General features: G+C 41.7%; 1 protein-coding gene across 1 annotated transcript in view; it reads left to right on the top strand.

The window, feature by feature from the left end:
* lmf2a (lipase maturation factor 2a) overlaps positions 1-19626 on the top strand; it is a 28376-nt gene that overhangs the window by 840 nt on the left and 7910 nt on the right. Inside the window, 8 exon segments of the mRNA XM_020531085.2 lie at positions 5880-6133; positions 12836-12864; positions 13110-13306; positions 14300-14478; positions 15265-15403; positions 15609-15749; positions 18089-18194; positions 18941-19037. Of these exon segments, the coding sequence (XP_020386674.2) occupies positions 5880-6133; positions 12836-12864; positions 13110-13306; positions 14300-14478; positions 15265-15403; positions 15609-15749; positions 18089-18194; positions 18941-19037 (1142 nt within the window).

Raw genomic sequence — 19626 nt, 5'->3', positions numbered from 1 at the left:
TAAAGAAGAAACCTGCTAGGCGTTTTATTCCCAACTCTCTGAACATCATGAGTGCACTATGCATCTCTTCTCTTATTTTTCCATCACCTTTCTTTCCAGGGAAGGTTAAGCTTCCCAAGTAAAAACAAAGTGCTGAAGAAAACCAGGTGTGGCAGTAGCTGTACAGAGAGCAAGAGAATAACATTGAGTTCAATGAGAGTCGTATTGGACAAGCAACGTATTCTCTTTCACTCTGTCTACAGATGCTATCAGACATGCTGATTTTCTTCAGCACCTTCAACTTCTGTTTCCAATCTCCAAGGTCTGTAAGATTTTGGTGTGTGAAACCTCCCTCCCCCAAATATCACTGGTGTGTGTGAGGATTTGAAGTTTTCATTTGAATGCACAGTTTTTCCTGAATCATCTACCAGTGAGAACAACAGGTCAGCAGTCAGAATATTGTGCTTCACCTGCAAGGGTGAGATTCTGAATCGTAGGATCAGTTGAACTCCATTCTGATCAGATGGCAGCTGTGATTGGAAGAGAGCTGTTTGCCAGTATGGGACTGTGATTGGGCTGTTTAGCTGAGGCTGTGTGCCTTTCCCATTAAGAAGATATCCAAAAGGACTTTCAAAACATAACTATTGTGGTGAAGGAAACAGGTCAACCAGTTAACATGCAGCCAGATCCTAAAAGTAGCAAGTTTCCTTTCTCACATTGTCCACTCCCTTTTCTTGGATTTTTTGTTTGTCACTGGCCAATTTCAGGTATGATAAAGGCTTTTAACAGGGATATAGAGTGCAACAGCAAGGAAATTATATTGAAATAAGCAAATCAGAGGGTGAAACTCCTCAATATTTGTGGAAAGAGAAACATTTGGAGTACAATATGATTTTTATTTTACAGCACAGTACAGGCCCTTCGGCCCACAATGTTGTGCTGAACTTTTACCCTAATCATAAGATCTATCTAACTTCCACCCCTACCTCATACTATCATCCATATGACTATCTAATAGCTGCTTAAATGCCCCTAATGAGGCCGACTCCACTACCCTCTCTGGCAATGCATTCCACGCCCCGACCACTCTTTCAGTAAAGAACCTACCTCTGACGTCTCCCCTATATCTACCTCCACTCGCTTTAAAACTATGCCCCTTTGTAATAGCTACCTCCACGCTAGGAAAAAGTCTCTGGTTGTCCACTTTATCTATATCTCTGATCATTTTGTATACCTCTATCAAGTCACCTCTCATCCTTCGTTGTTCTAAAGAGGAAAGCCCTAGCTCTCTCAACCTTTCCTCGTAAGACCTTCCCTCCATTCTAGGCAACAACCTGCTAAATTTCCTCTGCACCTTTTCCAACGCTTCTGCATCTTTCCTGTAACGAGGCAACCAGACTGGACACAATACGCCAGATGTAGCCGAACCAGGCTTTTGTATAGCTGGAGCATAACTTCACGGCTCTTGAACTCGATCCCTCTATTAATGAAAGCTAACACACCATATGCCTTCTTAACAACTCTATCCACCTGGGTGGCAGCTTTCAGGGAACTGTGAACATGAACCCCAAGATCCCTCTGCTCCTCCACACTACCAAGAATCTTTCCGTTAACCCTGTATTCTGCTTTCAAGTTTGTCCTTCCAAAATGAATCACCTCACACTTTTAAGGGTTAAACTCCATCTGCCACTTCTCAGCCTATCTCTGCATTCTATCAATGTCCCTTTGTAACCTTTGATTAGAAAATATTAACTCTGTTCCTGCAATGATGCTGCTGGACCTGCTCAGTTTCTCCAGCACTTTGTTTTTATTTCAGATTTCCTGCATCCTTAATATTTTGCTTTTACTTGAGATTACATTGAACTTGCATAAGACACTAGTTTGGCCTCGGTTGGATTATTGTGACAGTTTCTGGTGTCACAGTTTAGAAAGAACGAGGTTGGTTAGCTCAGTTGGCTGGACAGCTGGCTTACAAATGCAGAGCAAGGTTACCATGAAGGACCCAACTTGTCAACCCCTCCCTTTACCTGAGACGTGTTGATCTTCAGGTTAAATTCACCACCAGTCTTGTCTCTATCATGAGAGAGCAGCCCTATGGTCCTCCAGGACAATGGCAGTTTTACTTTTTAGGAAGGATGTGAAGGCATTGGAGAGGGCTGAGACTTACAAGGTTAGTTCTAGGGAAATTAATTTGAGTTGTAAAGATAGATTGAAGAAGTTAGGACTCCTTCCTTTGGACAAGAGAAGGATAAGAGGAGGTCTGATAAAGGCATTCAAAATTTAGATCTGTCTGAACAGAATTGATAGGAAGAAACTGTTTCTCCTCCTGAAATGATCAAGAAATAGAAGGTATAGATTGAAGTAATTGTTAAGCGAGAAAATTACGAGGAAAAGCTTTTGCACGCAGTACGTTGTTAGGGTCTGGAATGGACTGGAGAGTGGTGGAGGCAGTTTGAAACAAGATATTCAAAAATTAGTTTTATTATTTTGAAAAGGAATGATGTGCAGGTTTACACAACACTGGGAAATGTCACTAGGTGACATGCTTGTTCAGAGACCATGCACATACACCGAATGACATTCTTCTGTGATCTTATCCTCAGACCAATTTTACTACAGTTATTAACTTCACTGAATTTTTTTTGAGGAAGTAGCACAGCTGATTGATTTTGGATGCTTTTGACAAGCTTCTAATGCAAAGTAGCCACAAAAGTAAAAGTTGTGAGATGTGATTCGGCAAAGACTGGAAACAGCTACTCGAGGATAAATCGGTGTCAGAACAATGAGAGGCATACATGAAGGAGACAGAGGATTTGGCATAAATACACTCCTGTAGAGATAAGGTTTAGGAGTTCCAAATACAGGCTAACCTCAATGTCAAACAGCATGCAACAGCTAAGAACCCAGTAACGTAGTAACTGAGACAATTGTAGAAAGGTCAGGGGCAAACCTAGACAGGACATTTGAAAAGCAAAGTGAGAGAATCATCAAAGCTAATTTGTCAATACATATAGTTTGGCTGAAAAAACAATTTTTTTTTCAGAAACACATAAAGGCTATACAGATAGCCAACAGTGTAGGGCCTTTTAGAGACTAGAAAGGTATAATGTGTGTAGATGCCAAAGTCAAGCGTATGGTTCTTAATTAATAACTTGCATTCGCCTCCACAAAATAAAAGAAGTGATTTCAGAGTTACGGAATATAAAATATTGAACAGAATAAACATAGAGAGGAAACTTTAAGAGCAGTGGAATCTTTGAATGTCAGTAAATAACTGAGCCTAAATTATGTACATTATAGGCTGCCCGGAGAAGCAATTGAGGAAATTATGGTGGATCTGACCATAATAATTCCAGTCTTCTCTGGTTACAAATATAGGACTGCCAAGGTTCTACCATTGTTTAAACGGGGAGAAAAAGATTGATCAAGTACTTACAGGCAGGCCATCCTAAACTCAATGCTGGGCAATTTATTAGGGAAAATTCTGAGGCACAATATAAATTGTCATTTAAAGGCACATTTATTTAAGACAGCAGAAATGTGTTGAGGAAAGGATAAGTCTATTTAACTTTACTGAATTTTTTTGAGGAAGTGGCACAACTGATTAATTTTGGGAAGGCTTTTGACAAGTTTCTAATGCAAAGTGGCCTCAAGTAAAAACCATGAGATTCAAATGACAAGTTGGATTCAAAATTGACTTTGGGCAGGAAATAAAAGACAATGATCCATGTTGTTTTTGTGACTGGAAAGGCTTTTCCAGCTGTGTTCCACAGGGTTCAGTGTTAAATTGCTTGTTCTTTGTGTTATAAATCACTAATTTAGAGTAAATCGAGAGGGCATGCTTAAAAAGGTTGCAAGGATACAAAGACTGAACATGTTGTTAATAGTGGAAGCCAAAAGCTGTGGACTGATTGGTGGGTAGAAAAGTGGCAGGTGGAATTCAGTGTGGACAGGTGAGAGATAACCATTTAGAGAAGCCTAACAAGGCAGGGGAATACACATTAAATGGCCAGAAATGGAACGAGATGTCAAAGAATGGAAAGGAGGAGGCAGAAATGACAAGCTGAAATTGGAAGCAAAATTGATAAATTTTTCCAATTCCAGACAAAAGAGGGAAGCAGCACCATTAATACATCTGACTCCTTCCTTCCCTCCTCGACATCTGTTTCCACCTCGAGGGTAGGTTGGCCATCAATATCCGTTGCAAATCTGCCGACACCCGCATTTATCTTGACTATACATCCTCACTCCTGCTTCCTGTAAGGATTCCATTCTATTCACCAAGTTTTCTGTCATATCTGTTCTAATGATGCCACCTTCTGCAGGGTGGGCCTCAAATGTTCACCTCTTTCCTTAACCGAAGATTCACTGTCCAACCCATTTCCCACACTTCTGCCCACACCCCTTCACTCCCCTCCCACAACAACGATAGTGTCCCTCTGGTCCACACTTTCTACTCTACCAGCTGCGCATCCAAAGGATCATCAGCTGACATTTTCATCACCACCAGCAGGCACATATTCCCCTCCCCTCCCTTGTTACCATTGAAACCATTCCCTCAAGGATAACCTGGTCCAACTCCTCCACTCCCCACACACCCTACCCATACAATCACAGAAAGTGCAACACTTTCCTGTTTACCTCCCTCCTCTCTCTCCAAGGCCCCAGACACACTTTCCAATAGGAGCAGCAATTTACCTGCACTGCACTCAATCTCATCTACTGTATTTGCCACTCACATTGCGGTCTCCTGTAAACGGGGGAGATGACGCACAGACCAGATGACCACTTTGCAGAACACTTATATCCATCTGCAAAAATCTCCTTGAACTTTCAGTTTCCTGCCACTTCAGCATACATCTCTGTCTCAGGCCTGCTGTAGTGCTCCAATATTACTCAACGCAATCTGGAGGAACAACACCTCATCTCCTGTAACAGCCTTCAGGACTTGATATCAAGTTTAATAAGGGGGTGGCACGGTGGCCCAGCGATTAACACTGCTGCCTCACAGCGCCAGGGACCCGGGTTCGATTCCACCCTCAGGTGACTGTCTATGTGGAGTTTGCACATTCTCCCCGTGTCTGCGTGGGTTTCCTCCAGGTGCCCCAGTTTCCTCCCACAGTCCAAAGATGTGCAGGCTGGGTGGATTGGCCATGCTAAGTTGCCCGTAGTGTTCAGGGATGTGTAGATTAGGTGGGTTATGGGGCGGATGGGACTAGGTGGGATGCTCCAAGGGTCGGTGTGGACTCGTTGGGCAGAAGAGCCTGTTTCCACACTGTAGGGATTCTATGATGATAATTTCAGAGCATGAGCAACAGCTTCCATGTCTATTACCTACATCCACATTCCAGATTCTGTCTTGAATTGGGTTGTTTCCAGTACAGCCATTTTCCACTACTTACAGCCCCCATTACCACGTATCTAGCTTCTCCTCTTCACCAGTTTACTAGGAACAATCCCTTTGTCTGCCTAACTTTTTTGTTTCTTCACTCTGGACTCCGTTTCCACTTATCCGCTCACCACTGCCACCACTAGCCATGCTTTCATCAGCATCAATACCAACATTTCGTAGCTGCCATTGGTTCTGAAGAAGGGTCACTGGACTCAAAATGTTAACTCTTGTTTTCTCTCCACAGATGCTACCAGACCTGCTGAGTTTCTCTGGAAATTTCTGTTTGTTTGTTTCAGGTCTCCAGCATTCACAGTTTTTTGTTTTATTTTCATAAGTTGGAGTCGCTTGAAACAGAAAATGCTACGGGGAGATTTAATTGAGAATTAGGATTAGACCAGATAACACTCTGTTGGCTCACACGATCATGATGGACTGAACAGGGTCCTATGGCACAAACCATGCTTGTTTCTATTATTAATAATATTATGACTTTTTACTTTTCTGACAGGACTCTATGGGAAGGAAGGAATTCTACCAGTCCACAGGATGCTGCCCTTCACTGGAAAGCCACTGGTTGAACAGCTGATGGATTCTCCAACATTACTGTGGTTATGCCCCTGGCTTGGGCTTGACACTGCGCAAGGCATGGAGTTCATTTGCTTACTGGGCATCAGCCTGTCCATCATTGCTCTGGTGGCAAAGCCTCTCCGAGACTGCTTCATCTTTGCATGCCTGTGGTTCCTCTACCTGTCACTGTACCAGGTGGGTGTGCATATTGAAACATAGAAAATAGGAACAGGAATAGGCCATTTGGTCCTTTGAACCAGCTTCTCCATTCAGTATGATCATGATTGATCATCCTATTCAGTGGCCTCTTCATGTTTTTGCCCCATATACTTTTATCCCATTAGCCCTAAGAAAGATACCTACCTCCTTGAAAACATTCAATGTTTTGGCCTCAGCTGCTTTATGTGGCAGAAAATTCCAAAGGCTCACCTCTCTCTGGATGAAGAACTTTTTCCTCATTTCAGTCCTAAATGGCCTATTGCATATCCTTAAACTGTAACCTCTGGTTCTGGAGTCACTAGTCATTCGGAATATCCTTCCTGTGTTTACCTGTCTCATCCTGATAGAATTTTATTGGATTCTGAGTTTCTTTTTTATTCATTCACGTGATGAGGGCATCACTGGCTAGGCAGCATTTGTTGCCCATCCCTAATTGCCCAGAGGGCAGTTAAGAGTCAACCACATTGTTGTGGGTCTGGAATCACATGTAGGCCAGACCAGGCAAGTATGGCAGTTTCCTCCCTAAAGGATATTAGTGAATCAGATGGGTTTTTCCGACAATTGACAATGGATTCACGGTCATCATCAGACTGTTAATTCCAGATATTTGTTGAATTCAAATTCCACCATCTGCTATGGCAGGATTCAAACTCGGGTCCCCAGAACATTACCTGGGTCTCTGGATTAACAGTCCAGCGATAATACCACTAGGCCAACGCCTCTCCCATTACCACATATCTAGCTTCTCCTCTTCCCTAGCTTACTATGAACAATCCCTTTGTCTGTCTAACTTCTTTGTTTCTTCACTCTGGACTCTGTTCCTCCTCATTCTTTTAAATTCAGTGAGGATAGTCCTAACTAATTCAGTCTATCTTCATACATTAATCCTACTATCCCAGGAATCAATCTGGTAAGCCTTTGTTGCACTCCCTCCATAACCAGAGCGTCCTTAGGGATAAGGAGCCCAAAACAGCACACAATACTTCAGGTGTCGTCCCACCAAGGCACTGTACAATTGTAGCAAGGCATCCCTGCTCCAGTACTCGAATCCTCTGACTATGAAAACTAGCATACCATTTGCCTTTTACACAACCTACCGCACCTCCATGCTTACTTTTAGTGACTAGTACACAAGGACGCCCAGGTCTTAATGCACCTTACTTTTTCTGAAATTGTCGCCATTCAGCTGATTGCCTTCCAGTTTTTGCTACTAAAGTGGATAACTGCATATTTATCCACGTTAATCTTCATCTGCCATACATTTGCCCACTCACTCAACTTGCCCAAATCACAAATTGCCCAAAGTATTTCTACATTCTCCTTACAGTTCACCCTCCCTCACAATTTTCTGTCATCTACAAACTTGGAGATATTACATTTATATATACAGGGGGTTCTGCTATAGGGCAATAGTTGTGTTCCTGTGCAACATTGCATTATAGAAAATCATGCGATACAAAAACAGGGCCTATGGGAAAAGCAGGGTTAGGGGCAGACCAGCAAAATTTCACTAAAAATCGCTCAAAAATCACTCAAAAGCTTAACAGAAAGGATAGCACACTTTTTGAATAAATGTTTTATTCATATCTAACAATGAAATAAATGTAAATTTAACACCTTATCTTGAAAAAATGTCAAGATGACTTGATGGGGGAGGAGGTTTTGAGGTTACTCTGTTGTTAATGCAGGGGCTGAGGGTTGTCATCATCATCACCTTCAGGTGCAATTGTGGTTGCAGGGTCAGGGCGACAAATTGTTAATCCAGAAGTGGATGGCTGTGGTTCATTGTCCCCTGATTGTTTCTTTGATGTTGGCTTAAAGACATCCAGATTTTGCTGCTTTGCTCTTTTTCTTCTTTCATGAAGTAGCTGTTCATAGGGTGCCAAATAAGATCTTATTCCACGAATTGCTACCCTGCTGCGTTCTGCATTGTAATTGTTGTCCTCTAAGAGTTGCAACTGCTTCTCAATTTCCCTCCGGATGGAAGACAAAATATGAGTGGAAAGCTCTCATGGAGCTGCATCCTAGACTACTACTACTTCATCTTCAGCTTCCACTTGCCTCTCAGCAACAAGTTATTGTAGATTGGTTGTGGGGAGGTCTTCACAGTGGGATTCAAGCAGCTGTTCAACATCCTCACTCTCCACTTCTTCAAATCCAACTTGCTTTGCAAGATCAACACAATGTTCTTTGATTCTTAGATGCTCCTCTGACAGATCAAGGTTTTAAAATCTTGAAAGACGTCTGGGAGAAGCTTCCGCCAAACTGCATGCAAGCAGTCCTTACTGACATTACCCCAGGCCTCCACGATAATGTCAATTGTGTCCTTGATGTTAAAGCTCTTCCAAAATTGAAGAACACTGTCCTTATCCCCCTCAGTGGCTGCAAGCTGCCTGTTAAATGTGCGCCTTAAATAATAAGCTTTAAAAACTGCTCTTGCACCCTGGTCCATGGGTTGAAGGAGAGAGGTTGTGTTTGGGGGTAGAAATAGTATTTTGATGTTTTCAGAAAGATCACCAGTTGTGGGAGGATGGCTTGATGCTTTATCCAGGATGAGGAGAATCTTGAAATCTAAATTTTTTTTCCTGCAATACTTTCTAAAAACATCTTCCAAAACACCAACAATAAAGTCAGAAAAAATTTGCCCCATCATCCAACCTGTTTTGTTTGACCTAAAGTACATGCCTAGAGTAGACTTAAGGTAACCTCTCAAGGCTCACGGGCTGGCAAAGTGGTACACCATTACAGGCTTAATCTTTAAGTCTTCTGCACACCGATGAAATCACGTGGTAGCCAACACAAGTTCGTGTTTTAGAAATAGCGTTCCCCTATTCATCATTCTCACTGTAGCCAATTCGCATTGCTGGAACACAAGTTATAACAGAGCCCCCTATATTATGAATAGATGGGGTCCAAACACTGATCCCTGCAGTACCCAACTAGTCACCCACTGGCTGTCACTTGGAAAATGACCAGTTTATTCCTGCTATTTCCTGTCTGTCAGCCAGTCCTCTATCCAGTCAGCACTCTATCCGTATTCCCAAGCGTTTTAATTTTATGTGCTAAACTGTTACGTGGGGCCTTATCAAACACCTTCTGAAAGTCCAATCAACTACATCCATTGGTTTCCTCTTAGCAGCTCTAACAGTGACATTATGGAAAAGTTCCAGTAGTTTTGTGGAGTTTAATTTTCCTTCCATAAATTCATCCAAACTCTGTCTAATCCTGTCACTGTTGTTCAAATGTTCTGCTATTAAACCTTTTAAAATGGACTCTAGCATTTTCCCTACTAATGCCAGGCTGACTGGTCTATAATTCCCTGTTTTTCTCTCTACCTCCTTTTTTTAAATCAAAGGGTTACATTAGATATCCTCCAATCCATAGGAACTATTCCAGAGTCTATAGCATCTTGAAAGATGACCACTATTTATAGAGCCAAATCCTTGAGTACTCTGGGATGAAGATTGTTGGGCCCTGAAGATTTATTGACCTTTAATCCCATCAATGACTCCCATGCCATTTCCCTACTAATACTGATTTCCTTCAGCTCCTATCTCTCACTAGACCATGTGTTCCCAACATTTTTGAAACATTATTTGTGTCCTCCTTTGTGAAGATGGAACTAAAATATGTATTTAATTGGTCTGTTATCTCTTTGTTTCCCCATTATAACTTACCTTGTTTCTGATTGTAATGTAAGGGACTTAGATTTGTCTTTGTTAATCTTTTTCTCTTCTCAAACTTATAGAAGCTTTTACAATCAGTTTGTAAGTTCCCTGCAAGCTTACTCCCATACTCAATTTTTCTTCTTAATCAATCCCATTGTCCTCCTTTCCTGAAATCTAAACTGCTCCTGATCATTGAGTCTGTTGCTCATTTTGGCCAATTTCCATGCCCTTTCTTTGGATCTAATTGTTACGGAAGGGGAATAGCCAAACCCCTCTAATAATTAAACTAAAACACACACCCCAATCTGTTACAAAGGGAGTTGGGGGTTCCCCTCTATTAATTACCCCCGAAACACCCAGAGAAGCTCGTCTTTCCCCTCGTAATCTATTAAAAAAGAGTAGCTAAAAGAAAGAAAATCTTTGATCTCCACTTTACAAGTAATAAGAAACAATTTATTTATTTAACCCAACAATGAACAAATTAACAGAATTATTAACAAACTGACAATTCCCCCTTAAATTACTAACTACTTATTAATTGGTCTAAATTCTACTGGAATACTGTTCAAATAAACACAAGTCCCACTGAATAAACCCAGTTAATAAGAGAACAACTTAATCTCTCCACGTTCGCACAGATTGCCTTCTGGAATATTCTGTCATCTCAGCTCTCTTGACAAATGCATTTCTTCCGCTAATTCTGCAGTCAGGGATGTTTTATCTCTACAATTTCTTCAATGAGGACTTGGAGCTAAAACACCATGATACCTGTGATTAATTAGATGGGTTTTCTCTGAGAACTGAATGGTGCTAACTCTGGCAGATGGCTCTCTGTTCAGGTGGCAGTTGGCTCTCCCCGATTTTCCAAATGCCCTCATCGGAGATACCCGTAATGACATAATCAAATTCTTATAATGTGTTTGGTTTCAGGTTGTCAACACCATCAGATTTAAACTCATTGGCTTTCCGTATCTAGGTGCTTCGTTTAAATTAATTGGCCAAATTCAGACTTATTGTCTTGGAAAAAGTGCTGCTTGTCTGTTCTATACAAAATGTTTCCATCTGGGCACTTGCTGTGCACCTACATTTATAAACTTCGAAGTGCAGACAAAGCACAAGCTCTTAAAGGGACTGTGGCAATCTTTACCCCACGCTCATTTTTATCAACAAATTCTAACTTCCTGCCTTCCAATTCATGAATTCTCTACCCAACTTCGTAACACTAACACTATCCTTAATTTCCCCATTTAGCCATGCCACAGCCATTTTTCTAGTTTTGTTTTTGTGCCAGATAGGAAAGTACAAATGTTGCAGTTCCTCCATGTACTTTCTAAATGTTTGCCCTTGCCTATGCATTGTCATCCCTTTAAGTAATGCTCCTCAATTTATCATAGCCAGCTCGCACCTTGTACCAAGGTAGTTATCTCTATTTGGATTCAGAATCAAATATATCACTCTCCATCTTAATGAAGAATTACATCATATTATGAGAGAGATAGTAGGAACTGCCGATGCTGGAGAATCTGAGATAACAAGGTGTAGAGCTGGATGAACACAGCAGGCCAAGCCACATTAGAGGAGCAGGAAAGCTGACGTTTCAGGTCTGGACCCTTCTTCAGAAATGGGGGAGGGGAAGGGGATTCTGAAATAAATAGAGAGAGGGGCGGAGGCGAATGGAAGGTGGATAAAGGAGCAGATAGGGGGAGAGAAGATAGACAGGTCAAGGAGGCGGGGATGGAGCCAGTTAGGGTGGGGGTAGGTCAGTCAAGGGAAGACGGACAGTCAAGGAGGTGGGGATGAAGCTGGTAGGTAGGAGGTGGGGTGGGGCTTGAGGTGGGAGGAGCGGATAGGTGGGAGAAAGGACGGACAGGTCAGGAAGGCGGGAATGGTCCCTGTTTCCCAAGGGGCCTCCCAGTTGGAGTGCTAATTGTTCCTTTCTCATTACACAATATCCTGTCTCCCAGTTAGTTTCTCAATGTATTAATCCAAAAAACCATCTCGTGCAGTCTCCAGGAATTCCTCTTCCCTGATATTGTTACTGATTTGACTTGCCAAATCTACATGCAGATTAAAGTCGCCCATAATTAGAGCTGTATCTTTATTGCTTCCTTCTCTCATTTCCTGTTTGATGCTTTCCTCCAACATTACTGCTGCAGTATTGGGGTCTAAATACAAACCACTGTTGTTTTCTGTCCCTTGATATTTCTTAAGCTGTACGCATACAGATCCTACTACACTAGAGGTAATATCTCTCCTGTTACATCAATGTAATCTATAACTAGCAATGCTACCCCACCACTTTTTCCTCTTTGTCTGTCCTTCCTAAAAATGGAATACCCTTGGATATTCAGTTCCCATCCCTGGTCACCCTGCAGCCAAGCCTCTAATTCCACGAGAAAGTATCCATTTTATTCTGTCTGCTTGACTAATCCATCCACTTGAAGGGGGTGGGGGGGGTTGCGCACAGTGCTATTCTGGAGTCTTGCTTGGGGCCACAAAAACATTTATCTATTTCCCTTGCAATTGAATTCCTTATTATGATGGCCTTCTCATACTTATTCTTCCTCTCCCCTGCAGCAGAGCCAACTGTGGCACAACAAATTTGGCAGGACTATGTATGTGTCTTGTGTATTGGCGTAATGTATCTTTCCCATCCATGTCTGTGAGCTTGTTCCACTCATGTTCATGTATGTTTTGTCAATTCCAGGCATGGGCATGGAACAGGTCAGCTTCTGGGTCAGGTTTGTGGCATGTTAGAGATTGGGCCAAGAGCCAATCTTTTTTGAGATTTAGGCCTGAATTCCAAAGTGAGGTGACAGCAAAACCCAGAGCAACATGATCTGGTGAGAGAGAGTTTAAACTGTGCAACAAAAACTGATCACCAGTGGGGTAAGGATTGGGAGGAGTTGATCTGTGATCTTGGGTTCCAGGCTTGAGCTTTTGAGGGGGAAGATGTTCAATGAGGGGGCAATCTCTCAAAGTGTTAATGATTCACCTTTTATTTCTCCAGGTTGGACAAGTCTTCCTCTATTTTCAATGGTGAGTCCATCTCATCCCCTATTACCTTCTCCCAGAATGTGTGCAAGTGTATTGGTGAGGGGCAATGTGTCAGGAGGGAACAGTGTGCGAGGGACACAGAACAGCATGTCAGGGAGTGATCCACGTGCAATATGCATGCAGGGAACAGTGTGCAAAGGTGTGAACAGTATGCAAGGGCTAAGCAGTGGACAGTGTGTAAAGAGGTGAATCATGTATTGTAACTAGCACCTCACTGATTTTTGTAGGGATAGTTTGCTACTGGAGACTGGATTCCTGGCAATCATAGTGGCACCACTACACTTGAAGAAATGGCGTGCAACACCTGTACGGCACCATGATGGCATCACGTTCTGGCTGGTGCGATGGCTTTTCTTCAGGTTAATGTTTGCGTCAGGCGTGGTGAAACTGACCAGTCGATGCCCCACATGGTGGGGTCTAACAGGTGAGTAAATGTTACTGCAGTTAGATATACACCAGTACCACCCCAACTAATTGTACTACTGGCCAGATGCAGCCCGCCCCAAGATCAATTCAACATTATCTGTTACAAAAAAAAGCCGTGCTGTTCAACCTTGCACCCATATCTGGAAGTGTTTCCCGTGCATCCCATCAGCTGGAGACAATCAAGGTTCAGGAGAACATTGTTGTGGTCTTTTACATATGATATATTTGAAAGATATAGTTGATTGTGGAATCAATGGTAAGGGTCAGATACACACAGCACATAACCAAGAGGGCAGCGTCTGATTTTGGTGGTTCCAATGCTTCTCCTTGAATCGTAACTGGGGCAGGAGTCAGAGGTGAACTATTGGTGTTGCTATCCAGTTATAAAGCAACACAGTGTCTGAAGTAAAGCAGCAAAACAATTACCTGGTTTGTGGACCTTTTACTGAGGTTAGATTTGGCCAGATAATGGAAAGTTGGCTTATAAAAGCACAAGTTATCTTGGGTTGGGCAATGTTTTTGCCATTTGTTATTTTTAGTATTGCAAGAAGCACTAGAGATTTGGTTTTTTTTTTAAAGACTGGATGTTGTTCAGTCCTGTATTTTGTGCAAAGTATCAGAATTTCTTGGTTTTTATGCAACCGTTCTCACTGGTGTTTACAATTGATCTTTGAGGAGATCAGAGATATGCATGTCCCACCCATTCATGGGGATTTTATTCCCATATCATAGCAGTTATTCCATACACGAACAATGAGCTCCTGATTTTGGGTATGTTATCCACATATGGGTGGATTGCTGATGGTGAACCTGAAAAATGTCAAGTGCAAACACTGTACAAAGTATACTATTGTGCATGCTGAAATTAATAAACCATGCTGATCCTCAGCAAGTCTTGAAGCATCTGTGGAGAGAGGAAGAGCGTAAATGTTTCAGGTGTGATGATGTTTCATCAGAACTCATTAAATTTATGTTGCTGATCTCCTTGCAGCTCTGACATACCACTACGAGACACAGTGCATCCCCACCTCTTTTGCTTGGTTTGCACATCAGCTGCCATCTTGGTTTCACAAGTTCAGCGTGGTCATTGTGTTTGTGCTGGAGATTGTGGTTCCTGTGTTGTTCTTTGCTCCAATCCGTCACCTCAGGATATTTGCATTCTACACACAGGTAAGCCCAGATTCTGCAGATATCAAAACGACTGACCTGTCAGACCACGTGTGAATGCCCCTGTGCTGATATACTGCAGACCCTTTATAGAAAGACTGTAATATATATCTTTTTAATTTTATTTCTTATTTTTCTAACTGATATTATGAATAACTGTAAGGTAATGTAACTTTTTTCTTTATTTCTCTATTTTGTATATTAAGATTTGTAGCTCGGCACTTTGTACCTTAGATGGTGCCATGTGGACGACATTGTAGTCTTTTCACTGTACTCCTGTACTTGAGTACACATGACAATAAACCTAATTCAAATACTTGACTGTAATATCAGATAGTCAAAGGATGGTGTGGCCAAAATAGGGAAATGTCATGAAGAGTTGTTCAAATCTGAGAACCCCTGGTACACTTGTGCTTGGAACAACATGAGAGCGTACAGTTTGTGGCTTGAGATTCTTGCATTGGCGGATTGAGGTCCAGGTTCTGTAAACACCTGAATGGGGGTGGGGTTGGGGGGAGGTGTTCTTGGAGTTAAACAGAGCACCTAATGCCCTTCTTATCTGGGGTATGGTGACTATTCACTGCCTTCTCAATTGAGAAAGTGTTGAAGATTGCAAAAGAAGTTTGGAGGACAGGGATGGGTTTGAAGTAAGCAGAAAGATGACATTTTCTGGTCTTTATCATACTTACAGTCTTCCATGTCCCTGTGCAGAAGATTTCGGTGTCTTGCTTGTGCTCTCAACTTCCATGTACGTTTCTCACTAATGGATTTTGTTTTTTGGATCTGCAGATTCTGCTCCAGGTATTAATTATCATCACTGGTAACTATAATTTCTTCAATCTACTCTCAATTGTTCTGGGGCTTTCACTACTGGACGATCAGCATATACACTATTGGGTCAGGAGAGGCAAGAAGCAAAATCCTGAGAGTGAGTATCAGGCAGGGGAGGGGAGGGCATGTGGTACATACACTGTGGCAGATGACGTGTCCATGTTGAGTATCCGTGACTGATGCCGTACCCGTCGTCAGTCCCTGTAGGCAGGCCCAGGCTCAGCAACTCGTGATGTATGTCCAGGGAGAAAGTGATTGAACTCTGACATTTGAACTGCAATTGTTGCTTCTTTTCCCTATAGGATTGGGTTGGTTGCGGACACTACAATCTTTTGTCGTTGGCCTCACTGAGCTGGCAGTTTATGTAACATTGATTTATGGAACAATTCACTACTTTGGACTAAGTCTCAACTGGGAGAAAAGGATGATAGAATCCAAAGCAGGTATGAACAACACAAACTTCAGATTCAGAGAGAGATTTTTTGATTTTCAGATTTTCTGAAGAAGGGTCCCGACCCAAAACGTCAACTATCCTGCCCCTCTGACGCTGCCTGGCCTGCTGTGTTCCTCCAGCTCCACACTGTGTTATCACAAACTTCAGATTCTTTGCCTGTGTCAGTCCGTCAGCCTGCCTCACAACAAACCAGCAGACTCTGGTCCACTTCAGACATCATTCTCAATGCTTAGTTACTAAAGATTCCTTACATTTACAAGTTGTAATTGTTTTCATCTCTTCTGCAGTAAATTTGTGCATCCTTCGTATGAGTACTGGAAAATGGTACAGTGATATACAATAATAAATAAAAATAGTTAAAAGATAGCCAAGGGAAGGGTGAACATTGAACCAGTCAAAAGAGGAAATTCTCTTGTAGAGATGTAGGGCATAACTGAGATAGAAAATCAGTGTTTTTCATCTATCTTCACTAAAGAGGACTGCACTGCCACAGTAAAGAGGAGGCAGTAGCCTAACCGTAGTTGGGAAACTTTCAAAAACAACAATCCAGGTAAAATTACTTGGCATCTCAATGCATGGGCTAAAAAATGTAGGATCTTACCAAGGTTCCTTTGACAATACCTTACAATCCTGCAACTGCTACCACCTAGAAGGACAAGGGCAGCAGATGTATGGGAATACCACCACCTGTAAGTTCCCCTCCAAGACACACCATCTTAATTTGGAAATATTAATTGTTCTTGCAGTGCTGCTGAGTCAAAATCCTGGACGTCCCTTCCAAATAACCAATTGAGCATTCACACACAAAGGATTGCAGTGATTCCAGAAGCTATTACGTCACCATCTTCTCAAGGACAATTAGGCATGGCCAATAAGTGCTGCCCTAGCTAGTGGCATTCACGTCCCGCAAAATAAATTTTTTCAAAAATGAAAGCTAATATATTTTTGTCACAGGAAAATAATGTTTAAGAAACTCAATTGAGTTCTTTGACACCACAGAGGGTTGATAGGAGTAATGCAGCTGATGTGCATATAGGGTTTCAAAGTGCTATGTAAATGACTCATTAGCAAAATCAATGCCTTTGAAACTAAAAGGACATAAAGGGGCATTGGATGCAAAATCAACAGCAAATAATGACAAATGTTGTTTCTGAGACTGGAGGAAAGTATATATTGTCCCCAAGAGTTAGAAATATCTTTTTTATTATGTGCTGTAACCCCTGAAGTCTGGAATTCTATTGTTTGGAAACACCAGTAGTCTGAAAAGCTTTTGAGCAAACCCAAGCATCCTCAGTGTCGTTTTCATACATTACTTTGTGCAGAATGGAAACCTGGAAGCTATAGTATTTGGATAAGTAAAACAATTTTTATTATTACTTTATAAATTTTCATCACTGTTTTATGTTTCAGCTAAATATTTGTATATACCCCGTTTTCCAGTTCATATGCTTGTTACGCATTCTAACTTCTTTCTATAATTCAGGAAATTTCAAAATCCAGAAGTGACTTTGTCCCAAGCATTCCAGACTAAAGAGGCGGTAGTGTATATTAACAATTTGTTTTTAACTATACAGAGCATAATTTCAAAATTTGCAGTTAAGAAACTTGAAAATGTAAGCATTGAAGAGGAAAGTAATATGCTTCAGAAAGGCATGGATAGATAAAATAAGCAGACATGTGACAGAATAATTTTAACGTAGAAAAGGGGTAAGTCATACATCTTGGTAGGAAGAAGGAAGAGAGGCAAAACAAAATAAGGTTTCCATCATCAGACTGGGAGTGTATGTGCACAAATCTTTGGAGGTAGCCGGTCAAGGCGCAGAGACTATTTAAAAAGCACATGGGATCTTTGGCTTTACTGACACATCAGTAAAGCATTCAAACAATGACAAAAAATTTTTATCATCCGAAATGTATTGTGACAGAGTGTGATAGAAGGAAATATAATTACACTCAGTAGAGAATAGGATGCTTGCTTGAAGGGGAAGTTGCTTGCAAAGAGAATTGTTAATTGGATAGCTCCACTAAAATGCTGGTACAGACTAATTCTAGAATGACAAATCTTTTGTTTGAAAAAATGGTTTTACGAATGAAACTCACTGGAGTTTGAAGCATTCAGTTGTTAGTATTAAACACTCCAAGGACAGGTGCAGCACAGGTTCAGCAGAGTAAACCTCACTTTGTGCTGTATCAACAAGCATTCCAGACCGTACATAGCACAGGTCAGGTAAAGATTAGAGATCCTTCTGCATTATCCAGCTAAACATTCCCAGAGCAGGTACAACATGGGCTCTCTCAAATCTCTCTCTCTCTCATCATGGTTCACAGGCTTTACTTTCCATGAGTTTACACGATGGCTGAAGACCGTGACTCCACTCACCATCTGGATTGGTGCTATGTCCCTCACGTGGGAGATACTCTCATCACTGCTCAGGTGGGTCTCTGAGGAGCTGTACAGAATCTTTTTTTCCCTCCTTCCTTCATGAGTGCTTTGCTTGAAGGCATGTCCTTGACTTATTGCGTGCTGATATTTATCTGTTTTTACCAGTTTAGTGCTACTGCCATCCACAAGGAGACAGACACCAAGGCTACCCTAGCTGAACCCTTGCTGTTAGCATAACCTGAAACACTCTAGCTATCTAACCAATTTAACAAACTGTTCCTCACACAGAATGTCCTTGAGGTTTATGGAAGTACTTCGGTTACTTTGCAAACACTGAGCTCCCACATACAGGAATGAAGTAAACAATCAGATTATCTGTGTTTTTTTGGTGAAGTTGATTCAGGGATAAATACGGCAGAATATCCTGCTCTTCTTAATCAATGCCCCCATTAAGTTGAGTGGGTCCACACAAATAGAAAAATTGCAGAAAACATTCATCATGTCCTTTTCCCACTCCCCACCGGGTTTACTTTTCTTATTCATGGTCTATGATGTTGCCTATCTGCAGATACAGGGTTTCTTGCTGCAACATCCTTTCCAATTTGCACAGTTTACTTTGCACCTTTTCACTCCTGTTTTACTTATTATGTGCTTGGTTTATGGGGTCCTGTTGCCCAAATCCCCCATCCTTCAGTTTCTTGATTTTCCACAATCACACTCCCAAGTCCTATGAACCCCTCAAGTTGCATTGACTAGCTACCTCTTGTTTTAACATTAAATCTGTTTCTCTTTCATAGCTCCCTCATGGTGAGAGGATTTATCGCCAAGCTCTGGGCTACCTCTCAGTGGGCTGTGTTTGCTGTTGCTGCTGCTGCAATGTTTGCTGTTAGTCTGGTGAGTGAGGAGCATGAGGTGGAGCTGGGACTCTTCCCTTCAGAATTTTGAGTCCTAGTTCAAGTAAAAGAAAGACTGCATTTATATGATGTTTTAACAACCGTAAGGCATTCCCAAGTGCTTTACAGCCAATTAAGAACTTTTGAATATAATAGTTGTAACGTCAAAAACATAGCAGCCAATATCCTATAAGCATTCATAAGATGTTTAAAAACTAAATGGTTTGTTTTTGAGATGACGAATGAGGGCTAAATATTGGACAGGACAACAGGAAGAAATCCCAGACTCCTCTTAAAAATAGCACCTTGAGATCATTACTGTGCACCTGAGAGAACAGAGGACCTTGCTTTAAAGTTTCATCTATAAGATAGCATCTCCTATAGTGCAGCACTCTCTCACACAAGAGTGTCAAACTTGATTTTTGAACTCGTGTCTCTGGAGTAAAACTTGAACACATTCTTCTGATTCAGAGGTGTGTGTTACAAACAGAACGACAGTTAATAGTTTAATGACAGCCCAAATCAATGAAGGCAAATCAAGTTCATTCCCTAGAATATGCACATGTTTCAGCCTGGGCCATGTTATAGGG

This window comes from Rhincodon typus, chromosome 22, assembly GCF_021869965.1.
Source record: "Rhincodon typus isolate 14 chromosome 22, sRhiTyp1.1, whole genome shotgun sequence".
NCBI classification, from domain to species: Eukaryota; Metazoa; Chordata; class Chondrichthyes; order Orectolobiformes; family Rhincodontidae; genus Rhincodon; species Rhincodon typus.
This window is presented reverse-complemented; position numbering and strand designations above follow the sequence as displayed.